The sequence below is a fragment of the Haemorhous mexicanus genome, chromosome 10, assembly GCF_027477595.1.
Source record: "Haemorhous mexicanus isolate bHaeMex1 chromosome 10, bHaeMex1.pri, whole genome shotgun sequence".
Taxonomy (NCBI): Eukaryota; Metazoa; Chordata; class Aves; order Passeriformes; family Fringillidae; genus Haemorhous; species Haemorhous mexicanus.
The window spans coordinates 3,549,567-3,564,793 of NC_082350.1; the positions used below are offsets into that span (position 1 = coordinate 3,549,567).

General features: G+C 47.8%; 1 protein-coding gene across 7 annotated transcripts in view; it reads right to left on the minus strand.

Annotated features, from left to right (window-relative positions):
• The window catches only part of YEATS2 (YEATS domain containing 2), a 48,472-nt gene extending 35,683 nt beyond the window's left edge, over positions 1 to 12,789 (minus strand). For all 7 annotated transcript variants that reach the window (XR_009487615.1, XR_009487617.1, XR_009487616.1 and 4 more), the window contains exons 1-7: positions 12,719 to 12,789; positions 11,828 to 11,940; positions 8,684 to 8,781; positions 8,492 to 8,584; positions 5,176 to 5,418; positions 2,927 to 3,042; positions 1,615 to 1,776 (exon numbers count right to left, since the gene is read on the minus strand). Coding sequence is in view for 4 of the 7 variants with exons in the window: in XM_059854961.1 (XP_059710944.1) it covers positions 1,615 to 1,776; positions 2,927 to 3,042; positions 5,176 to 5,418; positions 8,492 to 8,584; positions 8,684 to 8,781; positions 11,828 to 11,927 (812 nt within the window). In the remaining 3 variants the exon portion in view is untranslated. The remainder of the gene's footprint in view (positions 1 to 1,614; positions 1,777 to 2,926; positions 3,043 to 5,175; positions 5,419 to 8,491; positions 8,585 to 8,683; positions 8,782 to 11,827; positions 11,941 to 12,718) is intronic.
• Between the last annotated feature and the right edge of the window lie 2,438 nt (positions 12,790 to 15,227).

A 15,227-nucleotide genomic window follows, 5' to 3' on the forward strand; every position in this document is an offset into this window, starting at 1 on the left:
CTCCTCTGCAGAAAGCCAAAGACTGCTTTTCTAGCTGACAACTAAAGCTATCACCAGGTCTGCTATTCACCACAGAGAGAGTGCAATCATAGCAATGAGAATTTTATGGCTTTGGACAGCTGAAAACACACTTTAACTTTACACAGAGGACAGGGAAGAAAACGGTAAAGCACTGCTGGATGAGACATGTGGGAAACAAGTTTGGTATTTTTAAAAAGAAGACAAAAAAAGGGCTGTGCTATGTCAAATGAAAAACACTTGGTTAAAAAAAAAAACCCAAGTCAGCTCACTGCAAGGTGAGCTTCCAATGCAGCATTTTGCAATCACTGCCTGCTGCTCCCTATCTAGAAGCAAAAAGGCACAGGCTTCATATAACACCAAGAGAACAACTTAGGGACAACAAGGAAAAGTTAATCACTGTCAGCCTCCAAGCTGGAAAAGAAGGATCTGTAACATTTACTTCCACTCTGCATTTCAGCTTGTTATTATAAATGCAAATATAGCTTCTTCACCAAAAAAAAAAAAAAAAAAGCTGAAGGTTTGAGGGTGATTTTTAATCCAGAACATTAATGCTCACTACAATGAATGGGGACTGCAACACCAGGAATCCATTAACCAGATGGGATTAAAACAGAAGATAACCAGCACTGACAACCGAGAAAAGCACAAAAAGACAGTAATCAACTGTAATTTGATATGTTACAGAAGAAATACAACAGAGTTTGCTTTTGTCCTGCTCAGGGTTGTCTTTCCAAAAACATTACTGAGCTGTACCAACATTTATTAACTCAGGAAAGTCCTCCTGGAGTTGCCTTTCAGTAGTTTAATTCTGCCAGAATGAAGCTGCCATTCTGTACCTAAGGAGCCCTTCCCACACTCCTCCCTCCAGGAGGCAGCTGAACATCCTGTGGAGAATAATTTCTGTGGGAAGACACCAACTATTTCAAAGGCATCCTCCCTCAGTCTTGCCCAAGGAAGAAGGATGAAAGACTGACAGGGCACTTCCCAAGAGAGAACCTACCCCCACCAGGGTCACCTGGAAACAGGTGTGGGGAAAGGTTTGGGAGAGCACAGGGAAGCTGCCCTGTTCCTGTAGCACCAGCCCCATTACACTGATGGGAAAGTCCTCAGAGCACAAAGCCAATGCCACTGATCTCACACCATGGAGAAATATTTTGGAGTGGGATATTCATGCCCAAACACCCATATAGCATTAAAAATATGGGTAAATCAGATTTTGGAGATTCCTCTTTCTTTTCCACACTGAAATAGAGGGGTGGTAGGAAACACCTTGTTTAGCACCAGAAGCCTAAGCTGAGAAGCAGACAGTGTATGTAACACATACAGGAGAGGCACAACCCTCATGAACACCAAGAAATGCAACAGCTGAATGCTTTTTCTCAGAAGGAAATTTAAAAAAAAACCCCAAGCCAACAAACCTGTTAGGCACATTTGCTACATAAAAACAACCTCATTTATTTTTACTACTATTTTGGAGAAAGCCAAGTTAAGCCAGAGGTTAAATACACACATGGAGTATTAAACCAGGAAAAGAAGTTGTTAATTGGCACTGTAAGCCTGGCAAGCATGAAGACTGGAATAATTCCTTATTACCTCACTTCTACCAGGTCATTAGGTTTGTAACTGGGGTGGAGGAAGAACCAAACTTTCTTGACAAAATGATTTATGCTGGGTTCTCTCCGAGAGCCTCGGACGTACACCATCCATTTATGGGTTGACTGATCATTTTCTTCTCTCTTGTCAGGGGGAATGTACCTGGCAAAAAAATTAAATAACAAACACAAGATAAAAATCCCAAACAGACAAATACTGCAAAAAGTATTTTGGGAAAGATTAGGCAAAAAAATTGGGGATGTTAAAATGCCTGTGGGAATCTTGCCCCCTGTACATTTCTGCTCATTTGTCCTTTGACAGTGCATCCAGGAACAGATACAGGTCCCACAATCTACTCTAAATTTTTAACACATTTCCTCTGTTTTAATGCACAACTGCCATATGACATTCACCCATTTAAACGTTTGGCTCTTAATTAAGAAGATTTAATTTGAACTTTCCACTACTGTCAAATCCCTTATCCCATCCTATTCTGACCTATCAGGAAGCAAAAAAACACCAGAACACAACATCAATAGCTCTGCTACCACAAATTCAAACAAGCAATTCTTCTAAGAATTTTTTAAGCAACTTCAGTCAATACTTTGTTCTGGGTCCAGCCCTTCAAGAAGCAATTCTGAGTTTTGTCAGCAAATGTCTGAGACATTCTGTGCAAAAGACTGACTTGAGTAGAGCAAGGATGGAGAGCTAAAACCTGGAATTGTCCAGTTTCCCAGAACTACTGCCTTTCTTCACTAATTTCCTTGAAGATGAAAAGCTATACATATTTACCTGTCTTCTTCTTTTAAATATAAACTCTATGAAATGATTTATTTAGGCTATTCTGAACTTGCACAATTTTCCTCATTGTGGTTGGTGGTGCATTGTTCTCTTGGGGTTTTTCTTCTGTTTAAGAGACCCCCACATTGTACCCATGGACACACTGAATTAGCCAACTAATTCAATTAGCCAACACACTCAATTAGGACAACTTACTTTTCCAAATTTTCAGGAGAAAACTTCTGACTTCTACCTGATGAAAAAAGGCTAACAGACTTCCCTTCAGGGAAAGAGATCTTAAAACCTCCGCACACATATAAACTTATAAATAAAATAACTACTAAAACACCAGTTCCTTCCACAAAAAAACCTGATGCTGAGACCAGAGGAGGGCTGCCTTGGGTACAGTGATTATTCAAGGGTAACATCTCATATTGTGACAGCCTAGCAATTTCATTTGTCTCCTAATTGTAACTTTCTATTCAATTTAATCCTGAAATAAAGGAGCATCCCTCAGGCTCTGGATACTAACTTGGAGACGTTGCCAACCACAATCGTTTTCTTCACATAAAGTCGTGAAGTTTCATCATTTGACAGTCCGGCATTTCGTTGTCCTGGTTTTTGAGAGCTTGAAACACCCGAACTGTCCTGAGGGTAGGGGAAGAAAAAAAAGGCAAACAAAAACCCAAACATTCCTCTTAAACATCACTTTGTTTGGTGCTAGAAAAGTAAGGTGTTGTTAAAAAAAACAACCAAAAACCTGAGTAAATGAAAGACCAACAAGGAATGATCCCTATAAGTACTTAAATTGCTCTCCAGGCACATTGAAGCAACTCAGGCATGTAACAATGCTATCCTGCCTGGCCAAGAACACACTGCATGGCTTAACTGAGCAGACATGGTGTGACATCCCATGGAGCTGAGCCACAACTTCAGGCTGGGTTTCAAAAGCACTGCCCCTTCACTATCTGAAATAAAACCAGGCATGGCTAGAATGGCATTGTGATGGTCACTAATCAGGAACAAAGCTCAATCACCCATAAGTGGGGGCTGAAAATCTAAATCTTTCCCATTCCAGCCTCTGCTGCTCTGAGGGACTCTGGGGTTGCCTCACAGTGAAGAATCGAGGCTGGGTCTGAGACAGGAGAGCAGCCATAACCTGTCACTGCCATCCAGGTAAACCCACAGACCCCCAGCCATACCTTGGCATAATAAATCCAGCCTCCCTGTAACACACCCACAGCAATCAAGCAGTGGCCAAGACTCCCAGTACAATGATCTTACCACCCACTATGCCAACACAAGTAGAAGTGTTGTTTGCATGGGACTGAGAGGCTTTTCTACAACCCTGCTGGATGAAGTGTCAGGCTGGAGAGTATGGACTGCCATCCTCAAGTGACCACAGAGCAGCCCAGAGGATGCACTCCTCTGAGCACTCATCAGAGGAAGCTCAGTGTGGGAAGCACTGGATTCACTGAGGAATCATTCCCCCTCCTCTGCTAAGTCAGGGATGCCTCAAAGTGGAGCAAGGAGTCACAGAAGGCTGGGATGGCACCTACCCCTCATCTCTCCCTCTGCCTCCTCTGCACTGGTCAAAGATGCACCAATGTGCTATCCCCAAGCAATACAACTGCTCCATCCATCCATGCCCCCAGCACAGAAACAAGCTCTACTGCTCTGGTGGTTTACAACACTGGTGGGCCCACATTCTGTACAGCTCATCTGCCTTCTGCTACAGACCCAAGGCAGTTCCACTAAACTGCAGCCCTCCTTGTCAAAGGTGTCACGCTGCTTAATGGAGGCAGAATCACTGCTCTTTCTGCCATGTATTAGTGCAAATTATTCAGCTGCAGATGGCAGCCATACTCACTGAGATATACCCACCCCTGGCTGTACTCTCCTGGCAGGCCTGACCATTTAAAGGAACTGAAAGGAAACGGAGGAGTTTCACCTCATTTCACATCTCACCTGCAGACCTGAGTGAGCCTCCCCAGTGAAGCTACCTGCAGCCAACAGGTGAAGCTTTTGTGTGGCTGCACAGAGAGCCACAAAGGGAGGGACTGGATCCAGGTCAAAAATAACTCCCCAAAAAGCATGAGGGAACACTGACAGAACGCATTTTTACTTGGGTCAGACTGGTTCAGTTAAGGAAATGGTGGTAATGCACAACAGCAAGCAGCACCATCAAGAGGAAAAACAACTCTCCTGTACAGTCCCAAGCTGTGCACCCAGGTTCTACCAACTCAGGCAGCCAGGGTGAGCTAATCCTCCAGTGTTACTGTTTGCACTACAGGCTGCTGAGGAGGCCAAATCCCCCCAGTTCTCAGCAATGCAGTCCCCATGGGCACCCAGAGAAAGGCAGCAGCATTACTCCTGGAAACACTGCTGGGAATGACAGACATTGTTCTCCTCTGCAGGCTCTACCCTCCCAACCTGCCTTCCAGCTGTACAGAACAGTCCAAGCCCAGGCTGTGGAGCACTTCCTTCCCCAGAGGCTATGGCCTGGCCAAGGCTGGCAGAGCTGTGCTGACCCCATGGCCCTCCCAGGCCTGCTGAGCTCACTTTGGGCAGGACTGAGGTAAGAGGAGGTACCCACGTTACAGACACTTCAGGTGGCCTCACAGCAAAGCCAGGCTGAGGGAGTGGGAGCAAGCAGTTGGAGAGGGTAAGAAACACATCTTCAGCAAGGTGGGTGAAAACATGAAGAGCTCCTGGTGCCAGCACCGAGTCCTCAGAGCACACACCTCCAACAACTTGATCATCACTCAAGTTTTACTTTACCCGGCCAGCATTTCTGCTCTGTCTCTGGTCCAGGCTGTTTGTCAGCCGCTCATCGGCGTCCAAGTTGCCATTGTCCTTGTCCAGGAGAAAGTCATTGTGCTGAGAGAGCGAGTCACTCTCAGAGTGGTTGGCAGAGGGGGTGTCTGAGCCCTGGTTAGCTGGAGACGAAGATCTCGAGGGAGATTCCAAGAACTTCTTGATTGAAGGGTGATTAAGAATTGTTGCGTCGCATGACCTGGTCCCCTGCAACGAAGAGGTCAGGAAGATCTGGTCACTATTCTCCAGGAAGATCTGGTCACTATTTCTCCCAGGGAGATCTGGTCACTATTTCTCCCAGGGAGATCTGGTCACCAGTCCCCCACAGAGATCTGGTCACTATTTCTCCCAGGGAGATCTGGTCACTACTCCCCCACAGCCCAGATAAAAACAAAGCTGCTCCAGAAGAGGGAAAAGTCAATGAATGAAGAAAGAGCAAATATTTAATCAGCTGCCCTGCAGGAAAAACAGATGCTGTAGAAGATAAAAGCTTAAAAGGGTTCTACGGAAACAGTACCCCAAATTGGATCTGTTCCTTCACACCTTTTGTTCCAGAAACACACTGGGTTTTGGAAGGGAGGACTGCAGCCTACCCAACCACCTAAAACATCCCTTTGAAAACAACTTCTTCCTGTGCAGCCACCTCCAGTCTCACCACACACAGGAAGGCCACAGTGGCCCAGCTCCTGCAGGCAAGCAGGACAGGGAAGTGCATCAGGCTCTTCAGCTTTTATACTCACTGGCAGCTTTGTCAACACCTATGAGGCAAGCTACACCCTGTCTGCTCCCAAAGCTCAACAGGGGATAAGTAATAACGTGCTTAAGCATGCTTGCAAACTTTCCTGAGAACAGACATCCTAGAGCTAATCTTAGATCCTCCTGAACCTGCAAGGGGGAGGACAGGGCAGGCAAGTGTTCAAATCTCTCTTGTTTTTTTCATTACCATGACAAAGGCCCTTCTTTTTCTCTTGCATTTGCTTTTTACCTCCAAAGTAGAAGGAAAACATCCATCAACTCAAAACAAGTGTCCCCTGGCCACTTCTTGACCCAGGCACCAGACCTCCCTGTCACTTGGGTGTGAGGATGAACCAAGTGAGCAGGAACCCCTGTGCAGCAGCAGAGCACAGCCTCCCTTCAGCTCCTGCAGGCACAGCTCAAAGAGGCTTCTTCCCTGCCCAAACCACCTGCACCAGGCAGGCTGGAACATTAATGGGGCATGGCACAAAAAAAACAAATCAAGAAACTGACTTGGGATTCCTTTGTTACTTTGTTTGTTTTGTTGATGATTTTGTTTGTTTTTTTCCCTTCACAGTTTTATTTTTAGTCCACATTAAGTTCCCTGATTCAGAATTCTGCCAACATGATTGAGGGGCAGGCAGACAACAGCATCATTACCAGAACTGCCCTCAAAAGGTGACAGCAAGAGTGGAGTTACAAACATTGTGCCACCCTGGCCTCTGAAGGACCATTCCAGAAGTGCCTTTCCAATTGTCCACGACACACACAAGCAGAGCAATTACCAACTCTCAGTCACCAGCTTGGGAGAGTTAAAGCCATTTATCCAAAGGCAGGGACACAAACACAGCCTGTCCAAAAAAGCCCAAAGCCCAAACCAAACAGCTCTCCTTTTGCTTTACCTCTAGTCAAGTAAAATGACCAACATCTTGTCCAATAATTTGTGGGAAAACATAATAAAGCAAAATCATGAGGAATCCCAAACCTCAAAACTCAGTAGCATTGGGTTTGAGAACTGTTTATATTTATGGGAGCAGGTCAGGAACTTGCAAATCATCTTCCCAGAAGTTCTCAATTAAATGACAAAGACTCCTTTTCTACCAGAAGCAGAAACAAGATAATATTTCACTGCCTGGTCAAACATACACGAGCCACAATTAAAAACAGACAACAAAGAAAACTGAAATCAGCAACAATTTCAAAATGAAAGAAAAACTGATTTAACCTGTGTGCAAATTAGGACTTTCAGAAAAAAATTTAAAATGTATTCAAAGATACACCCAGAAACTCATAAAAACTACTGGAAAACTTAATAAAGCAAGGAAGCACCAGTAAATTTTGTGAATACCTCAAAACAATTACAGAATATATTATTTCTGGAAAATGTGAAAATCACCAGGGCAAAAAGCAAACACCCTACAAGGCAGAACAAGAAGAACAAGGAACAGCACAGCTCCTGCAGACACATGATGACAATGGACAAAGGCACTTACAAAGATTAGAACTTAGGTCACATTCTTCAGCTGCCTACACAAAAATCAAAGGGGGGCAGAGAGATCTCCAAGCTTTCCAAGGCTACCACAACCTTTTCAAACTCCAGTTGCTCAACTCAAGTTCAGAGAGGGAAAAACAAGTTGATCCTTTTTGTTTTTACCTCACTCCAAGTCCACTGAAAAGCACAATTCGAAAAGCAGGAGCAGCATTGAGAGCAAGTGCTTGGAAGAGAAATTCCTATGGGATTGGAGTGAAACCCATGTTTGTAGCACTCATCTGCAGCTTCCAAAAATCACTGGAAATCAGATCAACTTGAATAGAAGAGATGGTTACAAAATGCCTACATTGGTAATGAACTACATGTCACCTGGGAGTCTGTACAGTCATGAACACCCTGCAATTAGCAGTCATTAAGAGCAGAGTGCTCAGAACTGGGGTTTAACTAACAGGGTTTGAGGTTTTTTAATCTTGTGAATTTTTAATCACTCTGTGATTTCTCCTTGATTTATCTCCTGCTTTACTGCTGCCATCAGTCTGTTCACCAACCATTAACAGACTGCCTGCCAGGGCAAAGGGAAGATGGTTTCACTGCACTGCCTGAGACTCAACAATCTTGAAATCTTTATTATTTTTCTTTTTTCCTGACAAGTGCCCAAACACATCTGTTGCCACTCTCCTCCTGAGAGATGGGAAAACATACTCCACACTTTTCACAGCTTTGCAAGGACAAACTGTGCAGTGTGTGAGAAACAAGGTGCTCTCAGGGAAAAACTGAGGATGAAAAAAAAATGCTGAGTATTTCAGAAACCAGAACCAGATGCTGCTGAACAACTTCATAACTGCTTCTTGAAGACTCCTCTTTGCCAGGTACCTGAGGCCCAGCAGATGATGCAAAGGTCTCCTCTCCCACTGACACCCCACTTGCAGTTTGTATTCCAGTGTGTCATTAAATCACACCTTAACACCAAGCATCAGCTGAACAGCCACTGAACTCCACACCTTCCTTTGCAAAGACTCCCTGAAGCCTTGTTATTCCCAAAGTAGTTTTTACCTCTCCAGCTTTGAGGAGACCAGCAGAGGCATAATAGTTAGCCACAATGCAGGCACGCAGCTTGTCCATCATCCTCCTGGCTTCAATCAGGCGCTGCAGAAAGGAAGCACAGAGTAATGGTCAGCACTGCAGCAACCCCCCACGCCCCAAACACCAAGATCTTAGGGATTTATAAGAACAAAACCTTTATACCTGATCTATAACTTCAATTTCATGTTCTTTACTCTTCATTTCGACGGCAAACTGTTCCTTTATAATGGTCTCAATCTTCTGCACAGTAACATCTCGAGCTGTACAAGGCCACACAAGGAAAATAAAGGAGGAAGTATTTACATTTCTAGTTTTGAGGCTCCATTTGAAAACAGAAAGATCAAAAATCACTACAGAAGTGAAGGCATAGTAAGTTCAGCACACACACACACACACATAAAGGGAAGGATCATTTTCTTCCAAAAAAAAGTTATGTCTTAACAAAAACCACATGTATCTTTAAAAGCCAGCTTATGTGGAGAGCTGTTTTTTCCTTTTTAGGTCTGAGATGGCAAATAACAGAAAATGGGAAGAACAGGGCTAGATTGTTTACTTGTGCCCCAGTAAAGCTGCAAACAGTAAAAGAAAACTCCGCCGGAGCGAGCTGGAACACCACGGACGCTCTTCTGCTCTCCTTGGCCACATCCACATCCAGGAAATTTACACCACCTCACACAGCAGGAATAAAGCAAACTCATATTTATACAGCCCTGGCACCAAGTGCAGCCTGCTCTGGAGTGCCTACAAGCTGTTTATTACTCACAAAGGAAACTACATTATGAAAAGCTGGTCTCTACCTCTTGCAAAATCCTCTTCCAGCACGGCAGAAAAAAAATGTAGCCTTTCAGAAGGAGTTTACTGACCTTGATGGAAAGTATGTAGTTTAGGATTTCAAACTGTGCAAATATCTTACAGCAAATTAGTGGCTAAGAATGGAATTGGCATATTATCATATTTTTCTAGGACATGTATAAACATAAGAAGAATTATTCTTTTTGCTCTGCACCTACTGCAGACTTTAATATCACCCTTCATTTAGGGCACCTCCATTACATCAAGGGGTTTCAAACAACTTCTGTTTTTAGCAAATTCTAAGTCAGAACCTGGCAAAGCAGGAATTACACTTCTAGAAGAAAGCCTGGAAAAGGTGCTCCAGCCTGTGTCAGTCATGGAGTGACCCCACTATAAAGCAGATCAGCAAGAGAGTCTCCCTTGGTTTTCCCTAGAAAAATCTCACATTGTTTCTACATGAAACAGGAGGCAATAACAAAAAGACTTTGGCTTGAGCTTCAGAGAAAGCATCTGTCCTCCTAAAAAGTGAATATCTGTTTGAAGAGGTTTCTAATATCACTGGAGAGAAGGGAAAGAAAGGCAAGTCAAAGCTTTGCTGGCATCTTCCAGATAGCATAGATAATTTTACTGTCTGATCAGGTTCCACAAGAGGAGTGAGGCAACTGATGCCTCTATGCAACAGGGGTATCCTAAATAATTTTCCTTCTTTCTACATACATATATACACACAGGCAAATATATATATATGTGTGTGTTTATGTGTATGTATATATATTTTTTTTTAGGACCAGAAATAGTTCAAGCCTACATTAAAACACAATTATGGTTGACTCTGTATGAGTAAGGCAACATTAAAAACCAGAGGGATATAATTTACCTCCATGAACACCATGATGAGGAAATTCTCATGTAAGGCTATACCCTTAAAATAAACCTAGACAGATTAAGGCATCAGAGGTGTGGTTCAGAAAGGGACAACTGCCTTTCCAAGGCTGATGCCATGCCACAGCAGCATCATGATGATTCAAGCACTCAAGGATTTGTGGTTATATTACAGAGGCTTTTAAGAACATTTTATATTCATTTTTTCCCAGCTTAGCGTCAACCACAGTACCTCATTAAGATCATATTAGTGAAATTTGTGTAGTTAAGGAATTCCAGTATTGAAAGCTGGAGATCCTCCATGAAAAGAAAAAAGAAGCCAATTTGGAGGAATCTCCTGAAAGCAAAGTTCACTTTGGCAAGGACAGTTTTCCAAGGCCCTGACACTCTGCCTGCTCATCATAAAGACCTTCTGAAAAGTTGCTTCAGAAGCAGATTAAAAACCTGCCTGCAGTCCCTGGGACAGGCCAGAACGGAGGGTGGTGGCTTCTGGCAGCCAGGCAGGGCAGGCAGCTGGGAGTGGTGACACAGCCAGCCCCAGCACAGCCTCACTGGGCCCCCAGTGGCAGGGCCCCTGCCCCACGTGGCAGACAGGACCTGCCCAGCAACACATTCAGCCCAGAGCTCAGCCCCCTCAGACCTGTCCAGTGTACAGCATCCTCCACAACATCACCCACTAAGCCATCCTCTGTTCCTCTCCAACTGGCAGCTCCAGCTCTATTCCTGGATCTTTTTCAGAGCCCACAGCCAGCCTCACTTTTCTCACCTCCCTGTTTGTCAGCTCTTCCCATCACGATCCTCTCTCACTAGCTGCGCTATGCCAGAAATCACTAGCCTACTCCCTGCCCCCGGGGCAAGCAGCTCTACTCTCATTTGCCCAGAGAGACTGCAACCTGTCCCAGGCACTCTGCCAACAGGCTGCTTCCCAAAGCAAGCATATCCAAGCGTGCCAAATGCAAACCTACTCATCCAGCTACCTGCTCCACTACACTTTATCCACCTTTCCTTCAGTCATGCTCCTCTTCCTCCTCTCTTGCATGTTTCAAAGCCCCTTCCCTCTCCCTAAATTATTGTTTCTACACTTCATCAAAGAAGCTTTTTTCTGCTTCATCTGCCAGCTCTTGCAAACATTTGTCATCTTCCTGCCAGTACAGCCAGTGCAAGTACTGCAGGGTTGTGCATCTCTTTTACCCTGCAGGGTCATGGATTTTTTTTTCTCCTCCCCATGCTGTACTGTGACCTCTATCCCCCAAAATGTAAACAACCTGCCAATCTTTCCCAGAGCAGACTTCAGCCACAGAACAAATACACAGGCTGGAGAACAACTCAGCACGGGAAGATGGACTGTAAATACTTTAGGGAGCAACAGGAACCAAAGTGCTGGGGCCATGGACAGCTTGTGCTCCATCTCTCACCATGCACCAAAGGCTGCATCCTCACACCTTACTTCTGGTCCACATAGCAGAAAGGAACGACTCCACATAAAATACATCTTTATTTGGCTACACAGAGGTGGCACTACCTGTCTTACTCAACACCTGTCCTTTGTCCCTAATTCCTACGCCAGCCTTTTCCTGACCAGTTTACATACAGCATGCACATCCACAGAATTTCCAATTCCACAGCTCCTACCTGACTGTTCAGCTGCTTTGTGCCGCTTGCTGGGATGTGTGACGGTGATGTCCTCATAGTCAGGGTCCTTCTCTGCGATCACTCTCTTGATCCCAGACATGTTCTCTACTTCACTAGCAGGAAAAATAAAAGCATTAACTTTTCCCACAGTGACCATCAGGACGGGCTTCAACCTCTCACCGTGTGGAAGCCTGTGGTGCACCCCCCAAAAGAGAAGGGGCATTTCTCTAGTGGGGTATTGATCATCGCACAGGTTCACAGCTGGGAGCTGCTTCTGTTCCGCACAGCCCAGGAGCTTCAAATGCCTCCTGACGCCTGTGCCTCACCAGGGCCCGGGTGCCCACAGCCCCAGCGGAGCTGCAGTGGCCGAGCCCCGTGCCCCCCTGGCAAAGGGCTCCTGAAGAGCCCCGTGAGCCGTGCTCGAGACACGATCCGCGGGCTTGCGGGTGACCCCAGGACAGCGGGGCTCCCTCCACACAGGCACCACCGCCCGTGGAAGGGGAATGCTGGGCACCCCAGGAGCCTGGGGACAGCGGACGGGCCCAGGTGCCTCGACACCAGCCCGTGGCTCCCCGCTGCGGGGTCACACACCGGCTGTCCCTCGCCCAGAACCGCTCAACCCGAGCCACGACCCAGCCCCGTGAGGGGGCAGCGAGTCCCCCCGAGGCGGGAGCACCGCGGGCTCAACCCGCAGGCGTGAGGCGGCGCGAAGGCCGCTGCGGGGGGCGGTGTCGGCGGCGCGGAGGTCGGTGCCGCTCCGGGCGGGGAGGGCGGAGCGCTGCCCGCGGCCGGTCCCACGTGCGGCGGCGCCGCTCCCCTCCCCCTCCGCGCACACAAAGCCGCCGCCGCGGCCGCGCTCCTTCCCCGCGCTCCGCCCGCCCCGCCGCTCACCGCGCTCCGCCGCCCGACCCGGCCCGGCCCGGCCCCGCCGCCTGCACCGGCTGCCCCCGCCCGCCGCGCCGCCCGGGGCGCTCAGTGCCGGCCCCCGCCGGGCCGTCCCGCCGCCGCCGCCGCCGCCATGAGCGCAGGGCCCAGCGCCGCCCGTCACGGCCGGGGCGGGCCCGCGCAGGCGGGCAGCGCGCGGGGGGCGGGGCGGCCGCGGGCAGGTGCCGCCTCACGGCCCGCACCGCCGGGGGGCGGCACCGCGCGCGGGGAGCCCTCAGGGCGGAGCGCCGGCGCCGGGGCCGGGGCCGGGGGGCTGTACGGGGAGCCCTCAGGGCGGAGCGGCCGGGCCTGGCCTGGCCTGGCCGGAGCAGGGGGTCCTGGTGCCCCCTGAGGGCGGAGCGGCCGGGCCGGGGCTGTGGGGGTTCCTGCGGCTCCCTGAGCGCGGAGCGGCCGGATCGGGCCGGGGCAGGGGGTCCTGGTGCTCCCTGAGGGCGGAGCGGCTGGATCGGGCCGGGGCAGGGGGGTCGTGCGGCTCCCTGAGGGAGGAGCGGCCGGGCACAGGCTGTGGGCAGAGCCGGCGCTTCCCCTCAGCAGCGCAGGAACCGAGATGGGTGACGCGGTCGGGTTCCTGTACGGAGAGATGAATGCAGTGATTTGATCCTGACTTGCTGCTTGGAACAGCCGTGTTTTAACGTGTTAAAAGATCTGAGGAAGACTTTTTACCGTGGAAGATATTTCACGAAAGGATGATAGAGGGGCTGCATGTGTTCAGAGAATGGCAGCGGAGTTTGGGAAGAGGCCGGAGCACAAGTCCCGTGAGGAGCAGCTGAAGGAGCTGGGGTTGTTTAGCCTGGAGAAAAGGGGGCTCAGGGGGAACTGCTGGCTCTGCACAACTCCCTGACCAGGAGACTGTGGCCAGGTGGGGCTGGCCCCGCTCTCAGGGACCAAGGGATAGGATGAGCGGACATCGCCTTAAGCTGCACCGGGGAAGGGTCAGGTTGGACATTAAGAGGAAATTCCTTACAGAAAGGGTTAAGCATTGCAATGGGCTGCCCGGGGAGCTGGTGGAGTCACCTTCCCTGCAGGTATTTAATGAAAGATTGAATGTGGCACTTAGTGCTGCGGTCTAGTTGTCAAGGTGATGTTCAGTCATAGGTTGGACTCGATCTCTCAGATCTTTTAAGCCTAATAGATTCTATGAGTAGCAAAAGCAAAGACCCAGGACAGGAGCCCTGGGGTGACTGAGGTGCAGGATAGCAGGAACTCACAGCATGGGCCAGGATGGGAGCCCTGGTCTACCCTTAGATAGGCCTGAAAAAACGCTTATACCATACTTGGTGCTCATCATACTTCATATTCTCAAATCAGAGCTAAATCAATGCAATGCGTGCAGTCAATGCCATGGTTTGTGTTTGGCTCTGGCCAGGCTGCAGTACCTCTGTGAGGTGCAGCTAATGGCATCAATGCTGTGGTCTGTGGCAGTTTCATGCTTCCTGCAGTGAGCCCTGAACCAGCACAAATTAACATCCTGTTCAGTCATGGATTGGCAAACTTATTTATGAGGCCACTGATTAGCAAGTCTATGCTGAATGTTCAAAGCTTAGCCCCTAAGATCCTCTTCTCATTTCAGGATCACTACTATCCTTTCTGACACTACTAGCCTTCCTTTCTGCCAAGCAACACATGTGAAGTATGGCAGATCGATGGAGACTGTTCTTAAACTCAAATTAGTATCCTGCTCTCCGGGGATGACTGTAATGTAGTTCAATTTTATTTTCTTCCTTATTTCTGCTTAATGGAAAGAGAAAAAAGCTGTTCTTAGAATACTGCCACCAGCTGACTGTGTTTGAGACTTAAAATATCTCAAGGTGGGCTTTCCAGCTCTCAAATATATTTCTGTTGCTTTGTAGTGTGCAGGGATTCCCTTTTTTTTTTTTTTTTTTCCAGATTACTTATTTCTGCAGTAGGCTGAGCTTCTGCAAGCACTGAACTTGACTGGAAGTTGCTTTTGGCACTGCAGCAAGAGCCAGTCTGTGGCTGTACCTGAGCCTGGCCTCACTAGAGCTGCAGCAGTCACTGCTGGCCTGCCCTGTATTCAGTTGGGCTCTACCAGGCCTTGCCCCTGCCCTGCCATGTGTGTGTGGCATCTTGAGATGGCCAAGCCTCTGATTTTAGGAGAATAAATCCACAGGATTATTTCCAAGCCATGTTTTCTTACCTTTTCCCCATTTCCTATGGTGGTTTTGCCTTCTGAGTCCATTCACATTTTCTTCTCATCACAATATCCAGGACTAACCAATATTTCACATCCACCCCCTGCTTTTTATTTGTTCCAGTTTTCTTTCAAGTCTACTGTTCTGTGCAGCCTCCAGCTTGCCTTCCTTCCCCTTGGTAGGAGAGGAAGATGAGCAGGGAAAACACGTAGACTGGGAGGCAGGAGAACAGATCAGAGAGAGGCTGCACAAGGAGCAGAATCCAACAAGTTACATGGCCCAAAAAAAGCAGGAGGGAGTTT